At 45.0% G+C, this 27,216-nt stretch overlaps 2 protein-coding genes, 1 long non-coding RNA gene and 2 other non-coding genes across 11 annotated transcripts in view; 2 read left to right on the plus strand and 3 right to left on the minus strand.

The window, feature by feature from the left end:
• Myo5b (myosin Vb) overlaps positions 1-9,993 on the plus strand; it is a 303,903-nt gene extending 293,910 nt beyond the window's left edge. For all 6 annotated transcript variants that reach the window (XM_087592156.1, XM_087592152.1, XM_087592157.1 and 3 more), the window contains 1 exon segment: positions 9,471-9,993. In XM_087592156.1, the coding sequence (XP_087448282.1) occupies positions 9,471-9,623 (153 nt within the window). In that variant the 3' untranslated portion in view covers positions 9,624-9,993.
• A 4,685-nt stretch (positions 9,994-14,678) lies between these two features.
• LOC120098116 (uncharacterized) lies at positions 14,679-16,250 on the minus strand. Its single transcript, XR_015643068.1, has 3 exons — positions 16,045-16,250; positions 15,472-15,630; positions 14,679-15,354 (listed from the first exon to the last, which is right to left on the minus strand). It is a non-coding gene; the product is annotated as an uncharacterized LOC120098116 (long non-coding RNA).
• Positions 15,868-15,946, minus strand: Scarna18 (small Cajal body-specific RNA 18). Its single transcript, XR_015643171.1, has one exon.
• Scarna17 (small Cajal body-specific RNA 17) lies at positions 16,020-16,160 on the minus strand. The gene has a single exon (XR_015643181.1).
• Positions 16,251-16,527: 277 nt separating the features above from the next.
• The window catches only part of Acaa2 (acetyl-CoA acyltransferase 2), a 28,170-nt gene continuing 17,481 nt past the window's right edge, over positions 16,528-27,216 (plus strand). The window contains 2 exon segments of one of the 2 annotated variants that reach the window (NM_130433.2): positions 16,528-16,710; positions 21,933-22,099. In NM_130433.2, coding sequence (NP_569117.2) covers positions 16,695-16,710; positions 21,933-22,099 — 183 coding nt within the window. In that variant the 5' untranslated portion in view covers positions 16,528-16,694. 2 annotated transcript variants of the gene reach the window in all.

Raw genomic sequence — 27,216 nt, forward strand, 5'->3', positions numbered from 1 at the left:
CCACAGTAACACTGACTGCACACACATAGGAACCTTAGAGATCATAGTAACACTGACTGCACACACACTGATGGATGGCCTTATCCTTGCCTCTCAGCTTTTAGACTCATGGGCTTCATTTATCAGGAACGTCTTGCTAAATCATGGCACCAGGTGGAATTAACGAGGGAGCTTAATATTAGTTCCACCCATGTGAAACTAAGAAATGTTCTCTTAGATGGCAATCTGAACTCTTAAATCTCTCTCTCTCTGGTAATTACAGTATTGCTCCTGGGGATAGGCAGGAAGAAACATGTCAAGCAGATATCTATTTAGATCCATCCTGAGACGTGAGTTTAAACTTCAACATGAGCTTCCTCAAGCTGAGCCCAACCAGGTTTGGGTCCAGTAGAGGCCTTCTCATGTGACAGTAGCTGACAGGAACTGGCCCAGTAGTGACTCACAAAGCAGAAGTCACTTCTACAGTTACATGTAGGGGATACACTGGACAGACACATTGTATTAGCCATCGTGAGCCAAGGATAGGAGGGGGAGGAAGGTGACCAGAAGAGGAGACTGTGGGGAAATGGGAATTTATCAGAACTATTCAAGGACCCCCTAGAAACCAAGAGCTTTGGTAGGGAATGCTGTTCTCCTTTGCAAGGGTGAGGATTTTTATTCCAAGATTTAAGAGCTCTAGAGATTTATAGAGAGTGCCTGGCTGTGAAAAGGCCCAGGGAAAACAATAAATGAACTCTAGCCTGGTATTTGTGTAAAGATGACAGAGGTCACGAGACAGATGCCAAGTCAGACTAAAGGTGGCTGCTGTCTCAAGGGCAGCGGGAAACGCCAGGGTATGCTAGGCATACGGCCCTCAGGGCAGGCCAGCTCACCCACACAACAGATTCACTGAAGTGGGGAGGGGGAGGGTGTTGAGTGGGAGCATAGGTTACAAGGAGCACAGGAGCACAGAGCCAGCTCCTAGAGCTCCTAGATGCCCAGAAGGAATTGGGAGACAGAAGAGAAGCTGTGAGATGCCCCGACCCACTGCTGATTTTTGCGGAGGGCTGAAAAACAACTCAAGTAAAAGTACGAGTTCAAGAAGTCATTCTTGGATTTGAACCTGAGCCACGTGGGAGAGAGAACCATAACTTGCTATAAACTGGCAACAGCACCATTTGCAAGAAGGGAGTTCAGTCCTAAGTTGAATAACATGCGGAGCCAACTGTGGGCCTAATGGGTGAGAGACATAGAAGAGACATCGTTGAGGGTAAGGGTTAAATATTGTCAGAATATATGGCAACCCTCCCAAAACTTATTTTTCCCAGCCATGGCTTATTTTTTCCTATGCAGTGCTCAGAGGTACTGGTGAGCAGTCAGCCCCTCACCCAACTCCCACCCACACCCACACCTGATCTGGTAGCCAGCAGTCAAAGCTCCCTGTTACACATACCACTCACTGCCTACATACTGGGATACAGTACACTGTTTAAACACGCACAGCTGGATAACTGAAGCATCACACAGTAACTCATAAATACATGTGGTTTTCATATAGCCATTAAAACACTCGAATATTAGAACGTGTGTAATGTAAGCTTGAGAGCTGTCAGACCACCCCAGGGTTCACAGGGGTTCTCTGTGACACCACGTACTATCAACTGTGTGTGCCTTGAGCCCCAGCTGAAACCTCTGTCCTTCAGCCTCCTTAATCAGCCCCATTTTCATGTTCAGCCCTAAATCTTCTACAATTTCCTCAAGTCCCTCAAGGTTTTTGGTTTTTTGTTTTTTTAATTTTTTTATTTCATGACTTTTTTCAAAAATTGATTTATTTATTTTATGTATGTGAGTACACTGTAGCTGTCTTCAGACGCACCAGAAGAGGGCATTGGATCTCATTACAGATGGTTGTGAGCCACCATGTGGTTGCTGGGATTTGAACTCAGGCCCTCTGGAAGAACAGTCAGTGCTCTTAACCACCGAGCCGTCTCTCCAGCCCGCTCATGACCTTTGTTACTTTAAAAAATGTGCAGATAAATAAACCAGACCCAAAGTCTAAAAAACTTAGTGAGCTCACGAATAGTTGAATTTGCATTCAGAACAGAAGCTGTGAATCTTCACTTCAGAATTTACACTCTCAGTATTGGATATATCTTACACACTCATCTACCACCCCAGACAAAAGACCCATGACAGAATTAGATTAAAGTTAGCTCTCCATCCTCTTTCATTGCCTGTGTCCGCTACCTGTGCTCGGTCGCTCCTCACCCCTTTCTTCTCTTCTCGTCGTGTTATACTGTGCGCACAGCTGCCTTTGTTTGTACATGTGAATATATTATTGGCTAGATTCTCATGAGAAGGAACATGTTTCTTTTATTTCTTTCTGAGACTGTGTGACCTCGTGTAATATAGAATTCGAAGTCCATCCATTTTCCCGAATCTTTTACGCTTCATTTTCTTAGTGTTGAGTAATATTCCATTATGTCAATTAGATATATTACCAAATTTTCATTACCCATTTATCTGTTTGTGCACAAAAGGGTCCGATTCTTTGCTATCATGAATAGACAAACAATGGAAATGGGTGTAAATATCTCTGTAGTAGGGAATGGAGATTCTCTGGGTACGAAACAGCTGAGTCATATAGCAGTTCTGTTTTTAATGTTTTTAAGAAATCTCCAAACTGATCTCCATAGTGTGTGTATTGATTTGTACCAACAGTGTGTAAAGGTCCCCTTCTCTCCTCATTCTCTTCCACATTCACTTTCTCCCAGTTCTTGATGATGGCCATTCTAACTGGGATAAGATAGTATGTCGAAGCAGTTTTAATTTGCATGACGCTGGCAATGATGGGCATTAAACGTCTTTAAATGGCTATTGGCTAGTTTTGGTGAAAGCTACGTATTCAGTTCATGGCCCATTTACCGTTGGCAGCTTTACCCCTTGGTATTTAATCCCCTGCAGTTGTTTGTAACTTGGCTGTTTGCTCCCCGCCTGAGTGTAGCTGAGAAAGTTCCCCTGCCCGTCTGTTAGTGCGGCTCATTCTTCCTCTGCTATACAGAAGGAGTGATTTTCACGTAGTCCACCTGCCGGGCCTGGCTCCCGGGCTGCTGGTGTTCCAGGGAACAGGCTTTGCCTATGCCAATATCTTGTGTTTTCCTCTAAAAGTTTCAGGGTTGTAAGTCTGGTGATCCATTTTAAGATTCTATACAAGGAGAAAGCTACGAATCTCATTTCACTTTCTGCAAATAAGAAATCCAGTTTTCTTAGCACCATTTGTTAAGTGGGCTATCTTCCCCTCACCCCCTGAGAGTATATTTTGCCTCCTTTGTCAAAAATTAAGTGGACATTCTTCAGGGCTTTTAAACAGGAGAGCCCACGATTCAGGAACCGAATACTCCAGGAGGCTTTTCTGAGGAAGCCTTCCTCTCTCATGGCTGGGAGGCTGTTCTGTAAGAAACAGTGCAGCAGGGCCAAATGCAGCCATCAGGAAGAGACCATGCCAGGTACCACCAGAGTCACCACAGGTACGCTGGACTTGTGAAACTTGCTGCTCCTTCCTCCATTAAAAAGCCTTACCTGCCCTCCAAGCTTCTCTCTCTATGGTACCCAACCATTCTGTCAAACTCTCCGTATTACTTTGAATTAGTGGCCCTGCTCTTCAGATGCCAGTATATGAGCAGTTTGAGGCTTAAGCAGCACTTTCTGTCATTGACTTGGTGACTGAACAAAATGAGACCGATCTGAGACTCCAGAGTCCTTGGGACTCATTTCTTTCCTGCCCTGTACTCAGTGGCTCACCTTCTACCTCGTGGTAAAGGGATGCTGGCACTCGCAGGTCTCAGCCTGTTTCAAGGCTTAAGTGGAATAGTAAAGGTACCCGGAGAGCCACAGTCGTGGGAGCCAGCTGCTGTAGGTACTGAGCAAATAAGCCCTCGGTCTTCCCACTCTAAAGTTGGGTAACATTGAAACAATAGTGTCTTGTTGCAAAGAGGAGAAAAAAAATGCATTTTTGGCGTCTCAAGATGACATGGCATAATCTGTATTTTCCTGTTACGAATTTATGGATCTTCCTCTTGGCCACACTCCTGCAGTCCAGCTCCTGCCTGGAGTTCATGGTTCAACAGTTTAATGGTTAATTCCCAGGTAGGAAGAACAAGGCAGGATGTTGCAAAGATAATACCAGTGACAAATACAGTGCCTACCTGCCAGGTGCCCTCAGAACTCAGTGGACTGAGTTATAAGGCAAGGACTCTCTCCCAAGGGGGAAACTGTATTATGCAATTTAGCTATCACGGTGTCACAGTACCTGAGGTAATCAACTTGCAAGAGAAAAGGTTCATTTTTGTCCAGATATTTTAGTCCATGGTGACTAACTTGCTCTTAGGTCTTTAGCTCCACAGTACTTAACCATGGCAGGCACAGTAGGTGGAGAACACCTGTTTACTACACAACAGCCTTGAGGCAAGAGACAGCAGGGTCCAGGGTCCCTGTACCTCTTCAAGGGCATGCCCCCCAGCCATCTAACTTCCGTGCCAAAGGGTCCTTCGGTCTGTTCACTGATCTCACCTTACAGGACTACATCATCAGTGGGAGGCTGAAGTGTCCCGCTGTCCCGCTGTCCCGCTGAGGGATAGAGAGCCACTCCTCCCTTCAGTTCTGCCAATTTGGGCACAAGAGAGCTGTAGGCTCTGTTTCTTTTTCTTTCTTGCTTTCTTTCTTTTTTTAAGATTTATTTATTTATTTTATGTATACGGGAGTACACTGTAGCTGTCTTCAGACACACCAGAAGAGGGCATTGGATCTCATTACAGATGGTTGTGAGCCACCATGTGGTTGCTGGGATTTGAACTCAGGCCCTCTGGAAGAACAGTCAGTGCTCTTAACCACCGAGCCGTCTCTCCAGCCCGCTCATGACCTTTGTTACTTTAAAAAATGTGCAGATAAATAAACCAGACCCAAAGTCTAAAAAACTTAGTGAGCTCACGAATAGTTGAATTTGCATTCAGAACAGAAGCTGTGAATCTTCACTTCAGAATTTACACTCTCAGTATTGGATATATCTTACACACTCATCTACCACCCCAGACAAAAGACCCATGACAGAATTAGATTAAAGTTAGCTCTCCATCCTCTTTCATTGCCTGTGTCCGCTACCTGTGCTCGGTCGCTCCTCACCCCTTTCTTCTCTTCTCGTCGTGTTATACTGTGCGCACAGCTGCCTTTGTTTGTACATGTGAATATATTATTGGCTAGATTCTCATGAGAAGGAACATGTTTCTTTTATTTCTTTCTGAGACTGTGTGACCTCGTGTAATATAGAATTCGAAGTCCATCCATTTTCCCGAATCTTTTACGCTTCATTTTCTTAGTGTTGAGTAATATTCCATTATGTCAATTAGATATATTACCAAATTTTCATTACCCATTTATCTGTTTGTGCACAAAAGGGTCCGATTCTTTGCTATCATGAATAGACAAACAATGGAAATGGGTGTAAATATCTCTGTAGTAGGGAATGGAGATTCTCTGGGTACGAAACAGCTGAGTCATATAGCAGTTCTGTTTTTAATGTTTTTAAGAAATCTCCAAACTGATCTCCATAGTGTGTGTATTGATTTGTACCAACAGTGTGTAAAGGTCCCCTTCTCTCCTCATTCTCTTCCACATTCACTTTCTCCCAGTTCTTGATGATGGCCATTCTAACTGGGATAAGATAGTATGTCGAAGCAGTTTTAATTTGCATGACGCTGGCAATGATGGGCATTAAACGTCTTTAAATGGCTATTGGCTAGTTTTGGTGAAAGCTACGTATTCAGTTCATGGCCCATTTACCGTTGGCAGCTTTACCCCTTGGTATTTAATCCCCTGCAGTTGTTTGTAACTTGGCTGTTTGCTCCCCGCCTGAGTGTAGCTGAGAAAGTTCCCCTGCCCGTCTGTTAGTGCGGCTCATTCTTCCTCTGCTATACAGAAGGAGTGATTTTCACGTAGTCCACCTGCCGGGCCTGGCTCCCGGGCTGCTGGTGTTCCAGGGAACAGGCTTTGCCTATGCCAATATCTTGTGTTTTCCTCTAAAAGTTTCAGGGTTGTAAGTCTGGTGATCCATTTTAAGATTCTATACAAGGAGAAAGCTACGAATCTCATTTCACTTTCTGCAAATAAGAAATCCAGTTTTCTTAGCACCATTTGTTAAGTGGGCTATCTTCCCCTCACCCCCTGAGAGTATATTTTGCCTCCTTTGTCAAAAATTAAGTGGACATTCTTCAGGGCTTTTAAACAGGAGAGCCCACGATTCAGGAACCGAATACTCCAGGAGGCTTTTCTGAGGAAGCCTTCCTCTCTCATGGCTGGGAGGCTGTTCTGTAAGAAACAGTGCAGCAGGGCCAAATGCAGCCATCAGGAAGAGACCATGCCAGGTACCACCAGAGTCACCACAGGTACGCTGGACTTGTGAAACTTGCTGCTCCTTCCTCCATTAAAAAGCCTTACCTGCCCTCCAAGCTTCTCTCTCTATGGTACCCAACCATTCTGTCAAACTCTCCGTATTACTTTGAATTAGTGGCCCTGCTCTTCAGATGCCAGTATATGAGCAGTTTGAGGCTTAAGCAGCACTTTCTGTCATTGACTTGGTGACTGAACAAAATGAGACCGATCTGAGACTCCAGAGTCCTTGGGACTCATTTCTTTCCTGCCCTGTACTCAGTGGCTCACCTTCTACCTCGTGGTAAAGGGATGCTGGCACTCGCAGGTCTCAGCCTGTTTCAAGGCTTAAGTGGAATAGTAAAGGTACCCGGAGAGCCACAGTCGTGGGAGCCAGCTGCTGTAGGTACTGAGCAAATAAGCCCTCGGTCTTCCCACTCTAAAGTTGGGTAACATTGAAACAATAGTGTCTTGTTGCAAAGAGGAGAAAAAAAATGCATTTTTGGCGTCTCAAGATGACATGGCATAATCTGTATTTTCCTGTTACGAATTTATGGATCTTCCTCTTGGCCACACTCCTGCAGTCCAGCTCCTGCCTGGAGTTCATGGTTCAACAGTTTAATGGTTAATTCCCAGGTAGGAAGAACAAGGCAGGATGTTGCAAAGATAATACCAGTGACAAATACAGTGCCTACCTGCCAGGTGCCCTCAGAACTCAGTGGACTGAGTTATAAGGCAAGGACTCTCTCCCAAGGGGGAAACTGTATTATGCAATTTAGCTATCACGGTGTCACAGTACCTGAGGTAATCAACTTGCAAGAGAAAAGGTTCATTTTTGTCCAGATATTTTAGTCCATGGTGACTAACTTGCTCTTAGGTCTTTAGCTCCACAGTACTTAACCATGGCAGGCACAGTAGGTGGAGAACACCTGTTTACTACACAACAGCCTTGAGGCAAGAGACAGCAGGGTCCAGGGTCCCTGTACCTCTTCAAGGGCATGCCCCCCAGCCATCTAACTTCCGTGCCAAAGGGTCCTTCGGTCTGTTCACTGATCTCACCTTACAGGACTACATCATCAGTGGGAGGCTGAAGTGTCCCGCTGTCCCGCTGAGGGATAGAGAGCCACTCCTCCCTTCAGTTCTGCCAATTTGGGCACAAGAGAGCTGTAGGCTCTGTTTCTTTTTCTTTCTTGCTTTCTTTCTTTTTTTAAGATTTATTTATTTATTTTATGTATACAGGAGTACACTGTAGCTGTCTTCAGACACACCAGAAGAGGGCATTGGATCTCATTACAGATGGTTGTGAGCCACCATGTGGTTGCTGGGATTTGAACTCAGGCCCTCTGGAAGAACAGTCAGTGCTCTTAACCACCGAGCCGTCTCTCCAGCCCTGTAGGCTCTGTTTCTAACTGTGCTTCTGTCTATCATTGTTCACGAGGAATTGAAGCTTTTCTCAAAATGATTTTGTCTCCAGAAATGGTATAAATATTCCTTTGTCCTTGAAGGAAATTTTGCCAGATGTTTTCATTTCATTTTTTTACTTGTTCGTTTTTCCCCTTAGTGGTGTGTCAGTCACCTTGTTGATTCCTAACATGGCTTCTGGTGAACATCAACCCCTACCCTCATTTTAAGATACTCTGTAATGAATAAAATTCTCTGCGGTGCCTTTTAAGACTCCCCATCTTTGGGTTTTGACAGTTTGCACATCTCAGTATGCAAGTTTATCCTGCTAAAATATTAATGAGCTTGGATGTACTCATATACACTGCCCATTGGGTTTGGGGTGGCCTAGTTTTATTTAAATGACTTTCGGCCCCTTCCCTCCTCTCCTTTGGGGACTTCTATTGTATGCATGTTGATACTTTGTTTCCTGGTCTCTCAAGCTCTGTTTTTAGTCAGGGCCTTACACAGCCCAGGTTGACCTCAAACTTGCTATGTAGCTGAGAATGAAGTTGAACCCTGATCCCGCTGCCTCTGCTTCCCCAGTGCTGACCTTACAGGGAGTGCAGTACCAAACCTGGCTCTACTCCTTCTTAGACTTGATCACATCAACTCTAGCTAGCTTCTAAGGAAGATAATTCTAATTCATCTTGTAGCTCACCGGTCTCCCTTCTACCCGCCCAGTTTTGCTGTAGAACAGTGAATTTCGTTTTGGTTATTGTATTTTTCTTAAAACATCTGGCTTCAAAGAGAGGGGGAGGGGAAGAGGATTTGCCCTTCTAAATATTCTGATTAATGGCACTAAGACAAATCACTGGACCCTGAGAGAAACCTTGTCCAGAACAATTATCCACGTGGATCAGATGTTCAGAGGTCACACCTCACTGCTTTCCCTGGCACTACCTAGCTATTCCACAATTGTAGGCGTCTCCCTTTGCAGCCGCACATCACTCTTTCAAACTCAGGAACCTTTTCTGTGGAGGGGCTGATCCTACACTGCCTGCCTCCTCAGCACTATCTATGATGTTCCATTCTGAACATGACAAAATTCAGACTTAGGAAAGCCCAGAGCAGGGAGTCTGCCTGTAGACCCGCAGTTCTCAGTCTGTGGGTCACGACCCCTTTGGGGGAGGCTGACGAACCCTTTCACAGGAGTTGCCAAGACCATCAGAAAATATAGACGTTTATATTATGATTCATAACAGTAGCAACATTACAGTTGTGAAGTAGCAATGAGAATAATTTTATGGTTGGGGGAGGAGGGTCACCACAACACGAGGAGCTGTATTAAAAGGTTGCAGCATTAGGAAGGTTGAGAAGCACTGCTCTAGAATCGGGTCCATTACCCTTGGGATTTGCACCTTAGATGAAGTTTCACCCTCTCCCTTGGATGGAAGCATTAAAACCTTGCTACAATGGAGAAGGTGCTTGATTGGCTCCAACAAACTAAATCAGGGCTTGTCTCCATGACATGCCTCAGCGGCACAGGGAGGGCACATTCTCCTGACTACCACACCCCTCCCATGTCGTCTTAGAAATCCTTCCACGCCCTATGCCCCCCTCACATCTGTGAAGTTACTGAAACTGGCTCTTTTTAGGTAGTTCTAAATACTTACACTCTCCCTCCACAGGCTCAGCTACAAGAGAGGAGTGACCCCCAGCAGCTACTGCTGGACTCTAAACACATGTTTCCTGTTCTGTTTCCATTTAATCCATCTGCTCTGACCATGGACTCAATCCACATCCCGGCCTGTCTCAATCTGGAGTTCCTCAATGAAGTCTGAGGATGCGTTGTTTCCAAGGCAAGCGAGAAGGAAGTGCGTGCTGTCGGCTGAAGGAGTGCTAGGTCTGTTAAATATGCCCAGCGTAGATCAAACCATGTTAGAGACCTGTGGGGAGCACTGAACTAAACAGCGGGGTGCACTCTGGTCGTTAGCTTTTGTACAGACTGCTCAGAAAACACCTGAAGTGAGGACGATTGTTGCAGTGGCACTTTCAGGTTAAACCAAGACACGTCAGAACGGACGGCCGCTGTGTAGCTCCAGTCACCATACAAAGATGCCAGTTCTACAGAGTGGAAGTGCCTAGCTTTGAGCTGTGTATATAACTTAAGAATGTTCAAACTAAGATTATATTAAAAACACATGACATAAATTGCCTTCGTGGGTCTTTCAAGAAAATGATACTAATAACCATAAGAACGACATATATTGATAAACCAAAGGTGTGAATGATCTTGGGGTAAGATGTTTTGAGAACAAAAAGTATGGGCCTGTGCCTCAGGAGAATTCTCCAGTGAATTAGTATTCACTGGTGCCTGGGGAGTGAAGGGCACTGGTGTGACTGACCTCCTGACCAAGCATGTTGAATGTCGTTTCTAAGTAAATTAGATGACCCAGCCCTTGGTAGGCTCGAGCTCTTGCGATAGTCTCAGGTTTGTGGGAGAGCTACACTAAACATACAGCTGTCAGGTGCAGGGTGAGAAAGATGGAAAAATACAGTCTCTGCTGCTAGTCAATGCTCTGAGACCAGGAAGCTTCGGCAACAATTCATATGAGAAGGGCAGATGAGGATGGATAGCTTTTATTGGCCGGTATAAAACCAAAGCAGTGTGCCCCTGACTCCAGGCCCCCAGACCATAAGGGAAACAGACTCAAGAACCCAATTGTCTGAAGAACCTCTGAAGAACCTTCTCAAGTTTTCAACATTGTTTCCAAAATTTAAAGTCAATGTAAATACTCTACTAGGAACTAAAAGATTTAAAGAAATATTTAGTAATAATGTAACAAGCTTATGTGTTTGCCCCTCAGAATTTTATTTTGGACTGGAGAACAAAGATTTGGTTAGACAAACCTATACAGTCTTTCTACCCATTTCCATAATCCGTATTTATTAAAGGAATGCTGTCCCTACGACGGTTACAGGTGGTTTGCAAACTATACATGAGCTTCGTCATTACACTGAGATTCCACCATACTTTAGAAGACTTCCCCGAGTGTCACCCAGTTAGGAAGGTTCTTGGGAATACAGCGCACCCCAAGCCCTATAATCCTATGCTATGACAAGTCTGTGTCCCCAGTCTTCCTTGACTGCTGCGGCCAGAACAAAAACCAGTGCCTGGCATGAGACTAATCCGGCAACAAATGCACTGTCACCTGCATCGTCCCTTCTGGGTCCACAGTAAGCAGCCCAGCTGCTCTTGGGTGTTTGTCTCCAAGAAGAGCCCCTCCCACTGCTCTCAGTTATAGCCCCGACATCTGTATCTGACTTTCAACCCCCAAACACAAACTGTTTGGAAACCCAGTTTAAAACAGCTTGATCTGTGGCTATCTTTTAAAAGTTGCTTATGAATATAATTTGTCTTAGCATGCACTTTAGTGTTCAAAATGGACTCACGTGAAGACTCCTTAACCCTTGAGAATACCCAAAATGCCATCTTGCTAAGCATTTTTAGGAAATGACTTCCCAAATATAGTCTGACCTTGCATATAGTCTGAAGTCATCATCCCCACACCACCCCGCAAGGTGGAGTACGACTCTAGATAAAAGCTTAGTGATTAGACAAATGGAGGAAGTGGGTAACTCACATGAAGTCACAACTCCAGTCTCTTCCAGAGGATAGGAGTACCCTGGCCACTGTTCTTGAGAAGTACGGTGGCTGGCGATTGTCACCTCCTGACTACTTCCCTTCATCCTCGGAGGCTGAAATGGCCCTTTTGAGAAATGCTAATCTTTTTTAGCATTCTTGTTCTGTGTACATTCTGTGTTTTTCCCCTACCGCTGGGGATTGAACCTGGGTCCTCAGGCATAAGGGCACTCTACCCTTGAGCCTCTCCTCGCCCCCGCCCCCACCCCCTATAGCAATGAGTTCCCTTCCTCTTCTAAAGCTAATTTTAAACAAGTCTGAACTCTTCACTAAGTGTTTTCGCTTCTGAGTAATTACAGTCCTAACATGTGCCTTTAGCAGTTTCAACAACTGACTTACCACATATTTCCCAAAAGAAGTTGTTGTGGGAAGAACATGTCTGGTGTAGCATCCTGAGGAGCTCTGACTTATCTCATGCAAACAAGCACCTTAAAGACTAATCACATATTCATAAATCTAACATTTGTGCTTTAAGGATTACCATATAGGCACTAAACACGTCCCTATAGTAATGGGTGTGTTTCCACAAAAATTAGTTGTCATTAAAGCAGCCCTTTGTGCTGGACCATCCCAGTTGCAGTTAGGGGTGGTTCCTATAGTCCCCTGACAGGTCAGACCCAAGGATAGGCTTTTCCCCCTTCCATGGAACATGTCACAGGTGCTGCTCCCCTGACTTTTCTTAGGACAAAATGTTAAGGCTTTTTAACTATGAATGCATTGAAGTTTATGGCAACAAATTGAAATCCACTTCTATTGCATAAACTAAATTCTAACCACCGAGTAAGTGGCTGCTAAATGTGACAGCTTGGCAGCTGTCTGAGGGTTTCAGATCTATGAAGACACCGTGACCACGGCAACGCTCATAAAGGAAAACTTTCATTGGCACTGCCTGACAGTCTCAGGGTTAGTCCATTATCATCATGGCAGTGTGTAGGCAGACACAGTGTTGGACAAAGAGCTGAGAGTTCTACATCTTCACCTGCAGGCAGCAGGAGACTGTCACACTAGGCCCAGCTTAAGCCCACCTCCACAGTGACACACTTCCTCCAACAAGGCCACACCTCCTAGTAGTGCCACTCCCTGTGGGCCAAGCATTCACACACAGTCTATGGGGGACCAAACCTATTATTCCATCACAGCAGTGGCATTCATTTCTCCTCAAAATATTTGCAGTCGATTTCTAAAGTTAACTTGCTGTGTGAGTCAAATAACCAAGATTTCCTTTTTTACACATCACGAAATTAGAATTACAGAGTATAGAAAATTAGACTTCAAGGCCAACGACAAGATTGGTTTGGTTTTTTTTTTTTTTTTCTTAATGACTGTTAAAATTGTTTTTCTAGGGGTTGGGGATTTAGCTCAGTGGTAGAGCGCTTGCCTAGCAAGTGCAAGGCCCTGGGTTCGGTCCTCAGCTCCAAAAAAAAAAAAAAAAAAAAAAAAAAATTGTTTTTCTAAAATAAGACTTGGGACAGCAAGATGGCTCATGGGGTAAGAAGCACTTACCGCACAAAGCCTGTCAACCTGGGTTCACTCCCCAGAGCCCACAATGGATGGTCTTTTGACTTCCACACGTAAGCCATGGTACATGTATCTACATTTTCACTATTAATAAAAAACATTCTAACACTGGAAATCAACCAATGAAATCAGACTACTGCCGGAAGTCATACCATTAAAGAATCCAGATTTAGATATAGCATTTTGCAATCAACTGGCATTTAGATGGAGGCTTGCCTCTCTGAGGAAGTTCACAAAATATTCAGGGGTAAATCTAACACTACAGAAGAAATGCCACTAAAAACTGTTTTCTTCATTTTAGACAAGTCTGTAAACTACAGCTGTGTTATAGAAAACTGCTTGTAACGGTTACTATAATTATTCCACTGTGGATAAAATGTGTGGAAGTACTTTTGAATAAAGTGGTGTGCCAAATCTGAGAGAAATTTAAAATGGCTTGAATAAAAGTATTTTAAGTTTATTTTATTAAAGGTTCATTTGTTTTATGTGAGTACACTGTACACTGCAGCTGTCTTCAGACACACCAGAAGAGGGCTTCAGATCCCATTATAGTTGGTTCTGAGCCACCATGTGGTTGCTGGGAAATGAACTTAGGAGCTCTGGAAAAGCAGTCAGTACCCTTAACGACTGAGTCATCTCTTCAGCTATTTTTTTTAAAGATTTATAATATATATATATATGTATATATATATATATATATATATATATATATATATATATATATATATATATATTTAGTAGCTGTCTTCAGACACACCGGAAGAGGGCATCCGATCTTATTACAGATGGTTGTGAGCCACCATGTGGTTACTGGGATTTGAACTCAGGACCTTTGGAAGAGCAGTCAGTTCTCTTAACCACTGAGCCATCTCTCCAGCCCCTATAGTTTATTTCTTTATCCTTGTCTAGCAACCCGAGCTTCCTGGAGAGTGTATATTTGTTGTAAGTAAAAACTAAGCTACTATTTGCTTTATAACTGAAGTGCTCACCGGATCGCATGTACACAGTCTCCCACTTGCACTGACACAGGGTCTTCTTATCTAGTCCATGCTGACGTGAACTCACCATCTTCTTCAACCTCTCTCAAGTGCTATGACTATAGGCATGGGCCACATTCTCAGCATCATACACTTGTCCTAAAACTATTGCAGCTCCTGTGATGTCACCTGCTCTCCTCAGTTGTCAGTACTGTAATTTCTAGCAATGTTGAATATTATAGAAGGGGAGGGAGGGCGGTTAACCATGGAAAAGTGGCTCAGAACGTGTAGGAGAAAGGACAGAGGAGCTGGACCATTCTGAGACTCTGATAAACTCTTAGACAGTAGAATTTAGATTTACACTTGACCAATTTCCAGTTCTATATTAACACATCTTCCCTTCCAATATTAACTACAGAAAGAGATAACACGGCCTTTCTGAAAACACTGGAGGCTAGCCCAGTCAAGAACAGAACAAAAAGACTAGCTCAGAAATTCCAAGTCTAGCCCCCCTAAGTTATATTTTGAAAGGCGTAGTATTACAAGGTGAACCTACCTAAAAACTACATAACTACTTTAGAGTCTACTTTAAGTAATTTTGTAGCTTAGTTGAAGGATACTGTGTGTGTGTGTGTGTGTGTGTGTGTGTGAATGTCAATCTCCAGAACAAATAAACAGAACAGACCATAACACACTTTTCCATTCTTCAGTAACATTGTTGCTGTTTTCCTTCTTTTTTTTTTTTTTTTTTTTTCTTTTTTTTCAGAGCTGGGGACCGAACCCAGGGCCTTGCGCTTGCTAGGCAAGCACTCTACCACTGAGCTAAATCCCCAACCCCGCTGTTTTCCTTCTTGCTACTGTCTCTATCCATTTTTGTCCTGCATGACTTTAGTTGCAGACACTGAATCTTCACCCATAAATATTTCTGTGCCTAACTACAAACAAAACGAAAACCTCCCAAAGCCAGTCTCCTACATGTCAGTTAATGTTGGGCTTGTCTTGACGTGATTAGATTCAGGGCATTTAGGGGAGGAGTCCTACATAAGAGAGTTGTGTTCTCCGTGCACCAGGGAGTCCATGGCTTCCTGACTGGTGACTCTTAAGTTTGGTCATTTGGTTAAGGAAACGCCTCAGTTCCTTTTCTGAGACTGAAACTGCTGCTATTCTTACACATGCCCCTTTGAGTGTGTTACCTTTCACCCCGATTTTATCAGGACCATTCACATAATTACAGCTAAGAGCAAACATGGAAGTCCCTCCTCGTAGTGACTTGGAGGGCAAATGAAACAGAGGAACCCAATGCAAGAGCAGAGACATCCATTCCTACAGCTTGAGCTTTGCACAGGACTGCATGAAAATTCCTCTCTAAGGGACCTGTAAAGAGACGAGTGTGGTGACGTGTTCACGGGGTGAAGAAAAACATGAGATTTTTTAAATAAAGTTTTAATGAGTAGATGTGAAACAGCAAACAGTATGTTCCCCCATACGAACCTTTTCACTTGTCTGACGTTTTTCGCAAAAAAAAAAAAAAAAGGGTAGGTTGAACCCAGGTATGGTGAAGCACGCCTTTAATCCCCTTTAATCCCAGTATTTAGGCGAATCACATAATTCTTAGCCTAGTCTACAGGAGTTTCAGAACAGCAGGTAACCCTGTTACGGAGAAACAAAACAGGAGAGAAAAGATTAAAAAGGCAGTCCCCACTCCAAGGAAGCTAACGAAACACACACAAAGATAGATTAAGAATAGGCAGTGATTGACGAGTTAGTAGAAAGCAATAGCACCACCCACGCCCTGTTCCCACGCTCAGCCTAGGCCACTGGCCACCCCGGGGCCCTGAGCTCTTATCCCCAGCACCCTCTCTCTGCTTAGGCCGCCTCCAGCTTGCCTGGCCTCAGTGTTCGCAGCACAATCCATCACCTGGTTCCCAGAACTCAGATTGCGCAGTGGTCATGTCATCATCGGCAGGGCTCACAGCCGGAGGCGTGGGTACCCCTAAACCTGTCCCCTCCCCCTCGGCCCCTCACCCCTCAGCTCCCCGCTCCAGGTCCCCTGACCCCCATCACCTGCCACGTTTTCATAATCCTCTCAGGCTCCAGACCAGCAGCGCCGGCTAGGAGAGGCCTGATCATATAAGGAAAATACCTCGGGCTCACTAGGGGCTGCCTCGGGGACCCAGGCGCTCCCTGCTCTACCATACATCCCCCTCCCTTCTCTAGACGCCCCAGCTACCCGCCGCTGCACCCCTTAGGCCAAGTACAGGCCTCCACCCAAGGGCTGCGCAGGCGCAAGGGCAGCCAATCACATAGCACTGCCCCCTACCCACAGGCCCCGCCCTCCGCCAGTCGGCCCGCCCTCTTCCCCCGGGCTAAGTCGGGGATATAGGGTGGGGCTGATGTTAGTAGGTTCTTGGCGCTTTTCCTGCCCTGGAGAGAGCGGGCGGGCGGAGCTTCTAGAAGCCTGGGATAGGACAGATGGGGTGTGCGGTCGAGGTCATCCCCAAATTCCCAGAGGAGGGGCGCGGGGGCCCATGTGGCACAGAGTAGGGGTAACCTTGGCCCCGGCGGCGCGGGGGGGGGGGGGGGGGCAGGGATGGAAAAGTAGGGGAAAGGGCAGGGGCGCGGCCTCTCGGGGCGCCGCCCACACTATTAAGGCTGGGCCAGGGCTGGTGGCCGAGTGAAGCTGTGAGAGACCCGTGGAATAACTGAGCTTCGTCATGGCGCTGCTACGAGGTGAGCCCCGCGCCCTTGTTGCACCCCTGGCCGTGCTTCGGCTTCTGGGCTCTACGAACAGGCAGGGGTGTCGGCGCAGGTCATTCCTCTCCCAGGGCTGTGGTGGGGGGTGGACATTGTTTGCATTAAGGAGAAACACCGCGGAAAGCACGGTCGCCAGCAGTTTCTGTGCAGTTTCCAACGAAGTGACTGAAGACCAGAGTTGGCTTTGCTCCTGACTTTGGAGGTCACTGTCGCGGTGGTGAATTCTTACTCAACTCTGCGGGAAGCCAAGGCGGTATCAGAAACCCGAGGTGGTCGGGGCAAAGCAGATGCACACGGAAACCAGAAGCTTGGTCTCAGCCACGCGAGAGCGTGTGCGGGGAAGAAAATATTCCCCAAGAGGCTCCAGGGAATTAACACTGGGGTTCCCTGAGCCCTCAAAATAATTGGTAGTAGTCTGTTTGAAACTGCCTCGCTCCTTTTTCTCTTCCATTCCTTTACTTTTGAGCAAGTGCAGACTCTCAGTGCATCACCAGGAAATGGCATTTTAGCTAGAAGACACGAGTGTCGGTTGACCATGAAGTTAAAAGAACATAAACCAAGGCTCAGAGACAGGCGATTTCTCTAAGAACCATTTTGATCGTGCAAAGACCTCGTGGATGCTGTGCAGGACTTCTCATAAACTCAGGGGAAGACAAAAGTATTTTAAACCCAGGGGGCACTACCTGTTCTCTACTCTGTCTTGATTTCCTTTCGGCCCTGCCGCTGCCTTTAAAATAATGGACCATGGGTCAGAACTTTGACTTTAGATGCGAGTTGGACAGTAAAGTGTAGACAGACCGACTGTGGTGGGTAAATGTAAAAGAAATGTCAAATGACAAGAAGTTCTGTCTTGTGAAACTTCTTTACAGTGGATGGTACCTCTTTGGGGGGGAAACTGGGGAAGAACAGGTTTAGAGCATTGAGGAGCATTCGTTTTAGGTAAGGTTTTGATATCTATCAAGTAAAGGGAAATACCAAATACTGGTTAGGAAGGTTCAGGACCCCTCAGACAAGCCACAAGGGGGTGCTAGACTTAATCTGGAAAACAAATGGATGACTAGCAGTTTTCCTCATTGTTGGTAGTTGCTTCCAAGAACGAGTAATTATGTAGCAAAGTTCTCCTGAAAGTCCATAGGGTCGATGTTCATGTTTTCCTCCCACGGAGGTGTCTGCTGTGCAGTCTGGTCCACAGCACAACCCTGCCAAGATCTCAGAAAATTGGACTCCCTGTTCTTTGGATCAGTGTTTCTTTCCTACCTTAAGGTTTTTTTTGTTTGTTGCTTTTTTTTTTTTTGAAAGAAGTTTTTAACATCTGAATTCGCAGAAGATTTTTTATTTTAATTTGCTAGTAAAGTTTTTTAGACCCTTAAATATCTACGTATTTGCATGCTGTTAAAATGATTTTTGAAATGATTTATGAAAGAACCTGTAAGGTGTCTTCCTTGCATCCGCACACCCCATGTTCTTCTAAAAGTTAGTTGAACGTACTTAGACTGGACCTTTCTAGTCTGAGATCATCAGGTAAGGAGTGAGTTATATAGGTGAATGGGAAGTTTGTGGATCTGTTTTTAATTTTCCCACAATTCTTTTTTTATTGATATCACTTATTTCCTTACTAATACTTCACAATCGTGAAAATTCTTTTGGGTTGTGGCAAATGAAAAGAACTTCTAAAGAAACATGGAATTAGCCTCCCTCCACTGTTTCTTCAAAGGCCATCTGCAATCATTCCATCTTTCGTGTACCTAAGAGGCCGTTTTTTTTGTTTTTTTTTGTTTTTTTTTTTTTCTGGATGTTTAAAAATTCCTTGTTGTAGGGCTGGAAAGTTGGCTCAGTGGTTAAGAGCGTGTACTGCTCTTGCAGAGAACCTGAGTTTAGGCCCCAGCGCCCTGATCACAGCTGGTTCATAACTGCCTGTAGCACGAGATCCAATTCCCAGTCTGGCTTCTGGGGGCACTGCCCCCTCGTGTGCACCATAATTGCTATGTATCCTGAAGATTCTACTCATGTTTTCCCCACTCACTTTTATCATTAAGCCTTTTTTTTCTTTTTTAACAGTTTGGGTTTTACAAGAGTGGAGAGAATTCACCACAGGACATTGCCATATGACGACTCACCTAATTGTTAATGTCATTAAAGGGTCCCAGCCATGGGAAGGCTGAGAAGCACTGCTATAAGCCTGCTTCCCAGTGATGTACTCCCTCCAGCAAGGCTACTCCTCCCACAATCTCCCCGACCTGACTCCAAGTGTTCAGATATGTGAACCAGTGGGGACTTTGACCATTCAGAGCATCACAGTGCGGCTGTTTCTAGGTTGACCACACCTTAGGACATGGCCCTACCCCTACAAGCATATTTATGGGCAGTACAAATTGGACTTAGCAATTATTAAAAAGAAAATTACACTTTTTTGTGTGTGTGGTACATTTGGGAGCGGGGGTTGTTGCTTTTGGTTTTTGTTTGTTTCGTTGGTTGGTTTGGTCTCGAGACAGATTCACCTGTCTCTGCCTCCCGAGTGCTGGCATTAAAGGCCTGTACCACCTTGCCTGGCTTAGTGTGGTGCTGTTGTTAAGATTGATTGGCTAATATTGACGTGTTGTTCTTTACCAAAGTCCACTGATTTACACCAGTGTCCAGACTTGGTCAACACAGGGCTTTGAGTTCTGACAAGCGCTGTTTGCTCTAAAAACCCCATGTCTCATCTCTTCACCCTTAGCTCTGAGCCCTTTGCCAAATGCTCATCTCTTCACTGCCTCTGTGGCTTTGCCTTTTCCAGACACTGTGTGGTAAGATCATTCAGTGTGTGGCGTTTTCAGACTGACTGCTTTTCACTTAGCAGTCAGTACAAAAGATTCCTTCTTTTATTGCCAATTAAAATTCCATTGCGTATATGACCCTTTACCACATATTGAAGGGCATTTCAGTTGTTGGTGTTTTTTGACAACTACAAATAAATGTGTGTGTGTGTCTTTCAGATCACTTGGGGGAAATACAAAGCTCGCAATCGCTAAAGCAGGTGGTTAAGATACGTTTTTGTGTGAAATTGCTAAACTGTCTCTCAAAGTGTTTCATCTAGTCTTCCACTGGCAACAAACGACTTCCTGTTGCTATTCAGCCTCCCGGGATTTGGTTGTGTCAATATTTGGAGTTTAGCTATGGGAGCCTTGTGCAGTTATAATTCATTGTTTTAATTTGCATTAGACCCTGGAGCTGAGTGTCTTGGCATACACTTGTTCACCAGCTGTGTGTTTTCTGTGATTAACTCATTGTTCAGATCTTTTGCCCAGCTTTTAAAAAATATTTTTATTAAGAGTTTCTTACAATTTGGATAATTTGATCTTCCCTCAAGCTCTTCCCACATTCACACACCCCCTTCCCACTCCCAATTTCATGTCCTCTTTTTTTTCCTTTTACCTTTTTAATAATTATTGAATCGAATTTGTGCTGCCAGTATACTGATAAGTGTAGGGCCTGAAGTGTGGTCTACTGACCAACAACCGCACTATGATGATCTGAATGATTCAGTCCCCCATAGGGTCACATAGCTGCACTCTTGGCCTTCAGGCAGGGAGATCGTGGGAGGTGTAACCTTGCTGAAGGCTTTGAGGGATTACAGCAGAGGATCTCAACCTTCCCAATATTGCAAACCTTTAATACAGTTCCTCACGTTGTGGCAACTCCCAACTTGAAATTATTTCGTTGTTACTTAATACTTGCAATTTTGCCAGGTTTATGACTTGTAATATAAATATCTGATATGCAGGAGATCTGTTATGTAACCCTAAAGGGGTCATGACCCACAGGTTGAGAAACACTGGCTCACAGCCCTGTCTCTATAGCAGTCAGTCTATGTGCTTCCTGCCATGAGGCTCCACTACAAATGTCCTCTTATCCTCCTAGACCCTTAAACCAAACCAGACTCTTCCAGAAGTTGCCTCAGTCATGGTATTTTATCATAACATCAGAAGAGTAGCTAATACACACACCCTGAAAGAAAATGGACTCTTCTGTCCTGCAGAAACCATCAGCTGCCAGTAGGTCCTCAGGGGATGCAGCTCCTGAGCCCCTCCCTCCTTCAGGCTAGAATGTTGCCTGGCCTGTTCTTATGGAAGGCACTCTGAGCTGCTGTGAGTTCCTGGTCAGTGGTTCTACCTTGTCCAGACAGCTTCTCTCCAGTCCTCCCTGACTCCAGGCTCTACACAATTATCCTGTAGTCTTTATAGCTAGAGGAAATGCAAACTATGAACAAAGCAAGAGGAGTCAACACCCAGTGAAGTATTGCAGAAATTGCAGTTTATTAACTTATTTGTACTGAGGATTGAACACAGGGCCTCACACATGTTAGGCTAGCACTCTACCACTGAGCTATAACCTTGACCCCAGCAAAGATGCTTTCTGTTTACCTGGGGAAATAATTGGAAAGTCTAGACAGTTTCTTAGATTAGCCAACTGCAGGTGGATTTTGTGTGTAACTGGTAACCACACCTGCCCATTTTGTTGCACAGTAAAAGATAATGATAGCAAAAATTACACTTCTGGGTTTTGGATACTTGTCATTTGAAGTCACCCTGTGAGCCCAGAAGCAGTGACATATGTAAGTCGTTCAGCACACTATATATTCTAGAACTCATAGATCTGTCTCTCTTAAGATGCATTTGGATAGAACTGGGGTTAGTGGCTGATCCAAGTCAGCTCAGCATGAAGAACAGCCATACGTTTTATTATGCGTCTACAGGCCTTCTGCTTTACTTTGGCATATCCCTTCTTATTGAAAGTTCCCTAGCAAACGTTAGAAAGAGCCTTTTGACTAGAATGTCCCAGAAGTTCTTATGAGGTGAGCCGTGAACCTCAGACAACTTTCAGGGACTTTCTAGGGTATGTGCCCTCTAGTTCAGAGATCATTTGGAGCAGCAGGCAGAAAGGCATTTCAGTTGGCAGATGTTTCTAGAAGGGTAAACAGAGTAAGAATGTTATCTAAGGGGAATGTTACAATGTAACTCTTGGACCTGCACTTAGGATAGTAGGATACTCTTTCTGTGTGAGTGACTGGTTCTATGCACTATTGAATGACAAAGATCATCAGTTATCCAATTGGAACATACCGTTTACCATGCAATTTCATGGAAAAGATAACTTACAGCCTATTAGGGGTGCTGGTTAACTTGTGACTGCTTGCACATCTCTCTTTGGTACATTAGGTGTGTTTATCGTTGCTGCGAAGCGAACACCCTTTGGAGCTTATGGGGGTCTTCTCAAGGACTTCACTGCCACTGACTTAACTGAATTTGCTGCCAGGGCTGCCCTGTCTGCTGGCAAAGTTCCACCGGAAACCATCGATAGTGTCATCGTGGGCAATGTCATGCAGGTTAGTGGGGAGGGTGGGTTCACGTTTATTGCTTTGATCTGTTTCTGAAAACAATTCCCTTTCTGTGTCATCAGGATGAGTGCAATAGTTACCGGTGTTTGGAATTTGTGACCTTGTGACTCTGACTCTAAGAGTAAAGGCAGACTTAACTCTGAGCAGCATGTGTTCTGTTCAACCTGGAATGCATTTCAACGCTTCTTTTTATTTTATTTCTTATTTTGTGTGTGTTTGTTTTCCTGTATGTATGTATGTATACAACATGTGCATCTTGTGGCCCTTGAAGTCAGGAGAGGGCATCAGATTCCTGGGAACAGGAGTTCAACACAGTTGTGAGCCACCCTGGGTGTCTGGAAACTAAACCCAGGTTCTCTAGCAGAACAGCAAGTCCCCCTAATCTCTCCGGCATCTTCCTGGCCCCACTGCTTCTTAAAAAGCAGATTCAATAGACTTGGGAGAAATAAGTTAGCTTTCTCTATGTGTTGCTTAAGGAGGTGTGCCAGTCAGCTTCCTGTCTCTGAAGGAGAAATGCCTGAGATGTTAATGTCAGAGGAGAGAGGGTCTGTTTTGATTCCTGGTGTCAGAGGTTTATGTCCATACACTTGCCTCTCTTGTTTTCAGCTGGTGGCCACAAAACATATCTGAGAGCAGTGCATCCTGGGGGAGGCCTGTTTTACCTTGGTAGCCAGGAAGCAAAGAGAGATAGAGGGCCAGGGCTCTACTCTACTTTCTGGTCTCCTGTGACTAGTTTTTTCTCCTTGGGGCCAGCCTCCTAAAGAACTCACCCCTGATGAGTACCAACAGTCAGGGACCAGGACTCCCATAGAAACCCCTTGGGGAACATTTTAGATCCAAATTACAGCTCACCTATACCTTTTAGTCACGAATTCTTATGGAAAATGAGCAACCTCCTTACTCTCTACCTTGGCGTGTGTGGTCTACAGAATAGAATATCCCTATGACGATGATGGAAAGCTGTGTGTTCCTTCAAAGAATACAGTCATTTACTGATTGCCTAGTGTCTTAGAGACATCATGTGAAGAGACACCGTGACCACATCTCTTATAAAGGAAAACATTTCATTGAGGCTCAGAGATTTAGTCCATTTTTGTCACGGCAGGAAGCATGGTATTATGCAGGTGGACATGGTGATGGAGAGGCAGCTGAGAGATCTACATCCAGATTAGCAAGCAGCAGGAAGAAAGTGACAGTGGGCCTGGCTTGAGCACTTGAAACTTCAGAGCCCATGCCCAGTGACACACCTCCTCCATCAAGACTGCACCTACTCCTACAAGGCCACACCTACTCCTACAAGGCCACACCTACTCCTACAAGACCACACCTACTCCTACAAGACCACACCTACTCCTACAAGGCCACACCTAGTCCTACAAGGCCACACCTACTCCTACAAGGCCACACCTACTCCTACAAGGCCACACCTATTCCTACAAGGCCACACCTACTCCTACAAAGGCCACACCTATTCCTACAAGGCCACACCTACTCCTACAAGGCCACAACCACTCCTACAAGGCCACAACCACTCCTACAAGGCCACACCTACTCCAACAAGACTACACCTACTCCTACAAGGCCACACCTACTCCTACAAGGCCACACCTTCTAATTGTGCCCCTTCATTTTCATTTAAACCACCACAGTAAAAATAGTTTAGTTGTTATATTTAGGTAAGGCATCCAAAGTAGACCAAAGAAATTGTAATTTAACACAAAAGATGTTGTGTGTGTGTGTGTGTGTGTGTGTGTGTAACCACTCATGAGCCTGTGTATAACATTCTGTGTGTTTCTAAGATGCTCAACCATCTAGACCAATATCTGAGCAAAACAATTTAGAGGGGGAAGGATTTCTTTTATTTCTTTCTTTTTTAATTTTTTTTTTTTTTTTTTTTTTGGTTCTTTTTTTCGGAGCTGGGGACCGAACCCAGGGCCTTGTGCTTCCTAGGTAAGCACTCTACCACTGAGCTAAATCCCCAGCCCCAATTTTTTTTTTTTTTAAAGACAGCATTTTCTCTTAACTTAGCTCTGGTTATCCTGGAACTCACATGTAGAATAGGCTGTCCTCAGACTCACAGAGATCTGCCTCTTCTGCTGGGATTGAAAGCATGGACCATCGTGCCCGACTGTAGAAGGACATCTTTTGGATCATAGTTTCAAAAGTTGCAGTCTATACTAAGTTGACTCCACTGCTTTCTGCTTTCAAGACTATGGCTTCAGGGAAGTGTCAAGGGAACACTGCTCACCTCATGGGAGCCAGGAAGTGAAAGAGGAAATGGAAGTGGAAAAGTAACTGACTTCCTCCAGCCAGACCCCACCTCCTAAGATTTCCACTCAGAGAATAGCTTTTGGCCCACAAGCTTACAGAGGCATGTCATGCTAAACCCTATCAGATGCCAGCGATGTGAGCTCTACCGAATCAAAGAGAACAGTGGTGGACACAGAAAGGCAGGAGGCTGTAACTTAACCTCCGTTCTGTCAGTCATTATTGTGTATCTTCAGAGGCAGGAAAAGTACTGTCATTTTATGTTGTGGTTTGCCCTGGGGTTATCTGTATCTTGATGCTAATTCCGCTGCCCCAAGGACCAATGCCTTGTCACTACTCAGGACTCAGGTGACTTCATCAGAACCTTCTCCCCACTTAATTTGTAAAATACAGATGACAGCTGGTACAGGATAGAACGAGGCCTGTCATTGGACAAGAAGGAAGGATGGGTGGGACAAAAGTTTGAGGGAAGAGGAGGAGGGAGGAGGAGACAGAGAGTAGCCAGGAGACAGCATGGAAGCTGATGTTAAGATTCCACGCTGTAGGGGGTGGGGATTTAGCTCAGTGGTAGAGCGTTTGCCTAGCAAGCGCAAGGCCCTGGGTTCGGTCCCCAGCTCCGGAAAAAAAATTTAAAAAATTAAAAAAAAAAAAAAGATTCCACGCTGCACCTTTACAGGTTGTTACGAATGTTCTTAAGGGATGGATGTGTGCAGGGTTTTGTATGTTTAGGTGGGCAGTTACATCTTATCAATTAGATCAAAGGTTATTGTGTTGTGTGTTCTTTCATGTAGCGATTTAAGTGTAAGAGAGTGTGCAGCGGCTAGAGACACTGGGCCGCCACGGAAATCGAATGTGTGCTTCTGGCAAGATGTCCAGCAGATATCTTGGGGCGCTGCGGTACTGGATCTAGTGGGGGATAAAAGTCAGCATTATCTCTTTTATATTTTTACAGCAACAGTTTTCTATTTGCCTGCTGAGACTAACCTATTTTATTGATTGTGGTGGTTTGAATAGGATTGGCCCATAGACTTGTGTGTTTGAATGCTTGGCTCATAAGGAGTGCCCTTCTCCGATAGCAGGCTCTGTTGGAGGAAATGTGTCACTGGGGTGGGCTTTGAGATCAGACGCTCAAGCCACGCCCTGCTCAAGCCATGCCCTGCACAGCATTCTCTTCCTGCTGCCTGCAGATCCACATGTAAAACTCTCGGTCAGGGCTTCAGCACCGACTCTGCCTACACCACCCTACTCCCCTCCGTGGGCTATGGACTAAACCTCCAGACTGGAAGCCAGCCCCAGTTAAATGTTTTCCTTTATAAGAGTTGCTGTGGTCATGATGTCTCCTCACAGCAATAAAACCCTAAGACAATAATAATTAATCCTTAATATTAGACCCCCTTCCTTTCTATTTTGGTGGTGGGGCAAGAGATTTTGCTGATGACTGAAGAAAATGCCAGAGCAGACAAAGTTGGAAATGGCTACATTTGGTTTTCCTGGAATTTACTTTAGGGAGATGTATTCCTTCTAAAACTCTACTGTTGTCCCCCAGCATTGGTGGAATCTCTCACATGTTTCTAGAAAGTCACAACAAGTAGGATCAGCTTCACTGACAAATAGTGTCAGTTTCACTAATAGCATCAGTAATGAACACTATCAGTGACAAGTGATATCAGCTTCATTGATAAGGAGCACCAGTAATCAATAGTATCAGTTCTGTTGTGTTTGAGCTTCTGTTCCTAAAATCAATATTTTTTTCCTTATATTAGAGCGAGAACTCAGGACTCCTGTGTGCTAGGCAAGCACTCCACTGCCGGGCTACAGCGCCCTCAGAGCACTAATCACTATTTATACTGAGACGAGATCTCACTGAGCTACCCAGGCTGGCCTTACATTGCTGTGTAGCCCAGCCTAGCCTTGAACTTGCAATCCTCCTGCCTCAAGCCCCTGCGTAACTTACTGAGTATAGGCGTGTACCACCAAGCCCAGCTCCTTCCTCTGGCTTCATTACTTTGTCAAGGCAGTCGAGCACAATCATACTCAGGATGCTAGTTTTCAAACGCCTGGTTCTGTGTTCTTCCTCTTACAACAAGCTTTTCTACTCTCCTAAGTGTCTCAGGGTTAAAACTGGCTTCAGAGTCAGTCTGTAAGGGCCCGCGGAGAAGAGAAAACGAAAAGGAAAGTGAGTCTCAGGGAAACAGCAGCGAAAGTAAGTGCCTGGTTTGGGTGCCTCGTGCAGGAGAGCCACAGAGAGCACGCAGAGGGAGGAATATATTGATACATTGTAAAGGTCTGAAGAATTAGTCTTCGTTCAGCCGGACTCGGTTAGTCTATTTGGATAATCCAAATTGCGCTGCCCCTGCCTCTACAAAAGACATGCAAAATCCATTTGCAGATGACTCCTCCCACCTGAAGGACACAGGTGTGGCCACACCGAAGCCCGTGCTGCCCAGAAACTGTAGTGTCCCCAGTCCAGCCCAGGTCTCCCGACTTGCAGCCCAGCCTACTTCCTAGTGCCTCAAATCACTACATGTGTTTTTCTTTTGTAAAAATTACTCATTTAGGATCTAGAGACATGGCTCGGTGGGTAAAGTGCCTGCCAGAATTTGGATCCCCAGAAGCTTATGAGAATGCTAGGCGAGTGTGGTGGCCTGCTCAGGTCCTGGGAGGCAGAGGCAGGCTCCCCTGAGCAAACTGGCTGCTTAGACTAACCAAGTCAGTGAGCTCTGAGGAAATAGAAGCTACCACAGCAGATAAGGTGGACATGGATGGCAAAAGATACCCTTCGTCAACTTCTGGTCCCTTCACGAGTACACACGTGCACATACACATGTGTACCCACA

This window comes from Rattus norvegicus, chromosome 18, assembly GCF_021556685.1.
Source record: "Rattus norvegicus strain SHRSP/BbbUtx chromosome 18, alternate assembly SHRSP_T2T, whole genome shotgun sequence".
Lineage (NCBI taxonomy): Eukaryota > Metazoa > Chordata > Mammalia > Rodentia > Muridae > Rattus > Rattus norvegicus.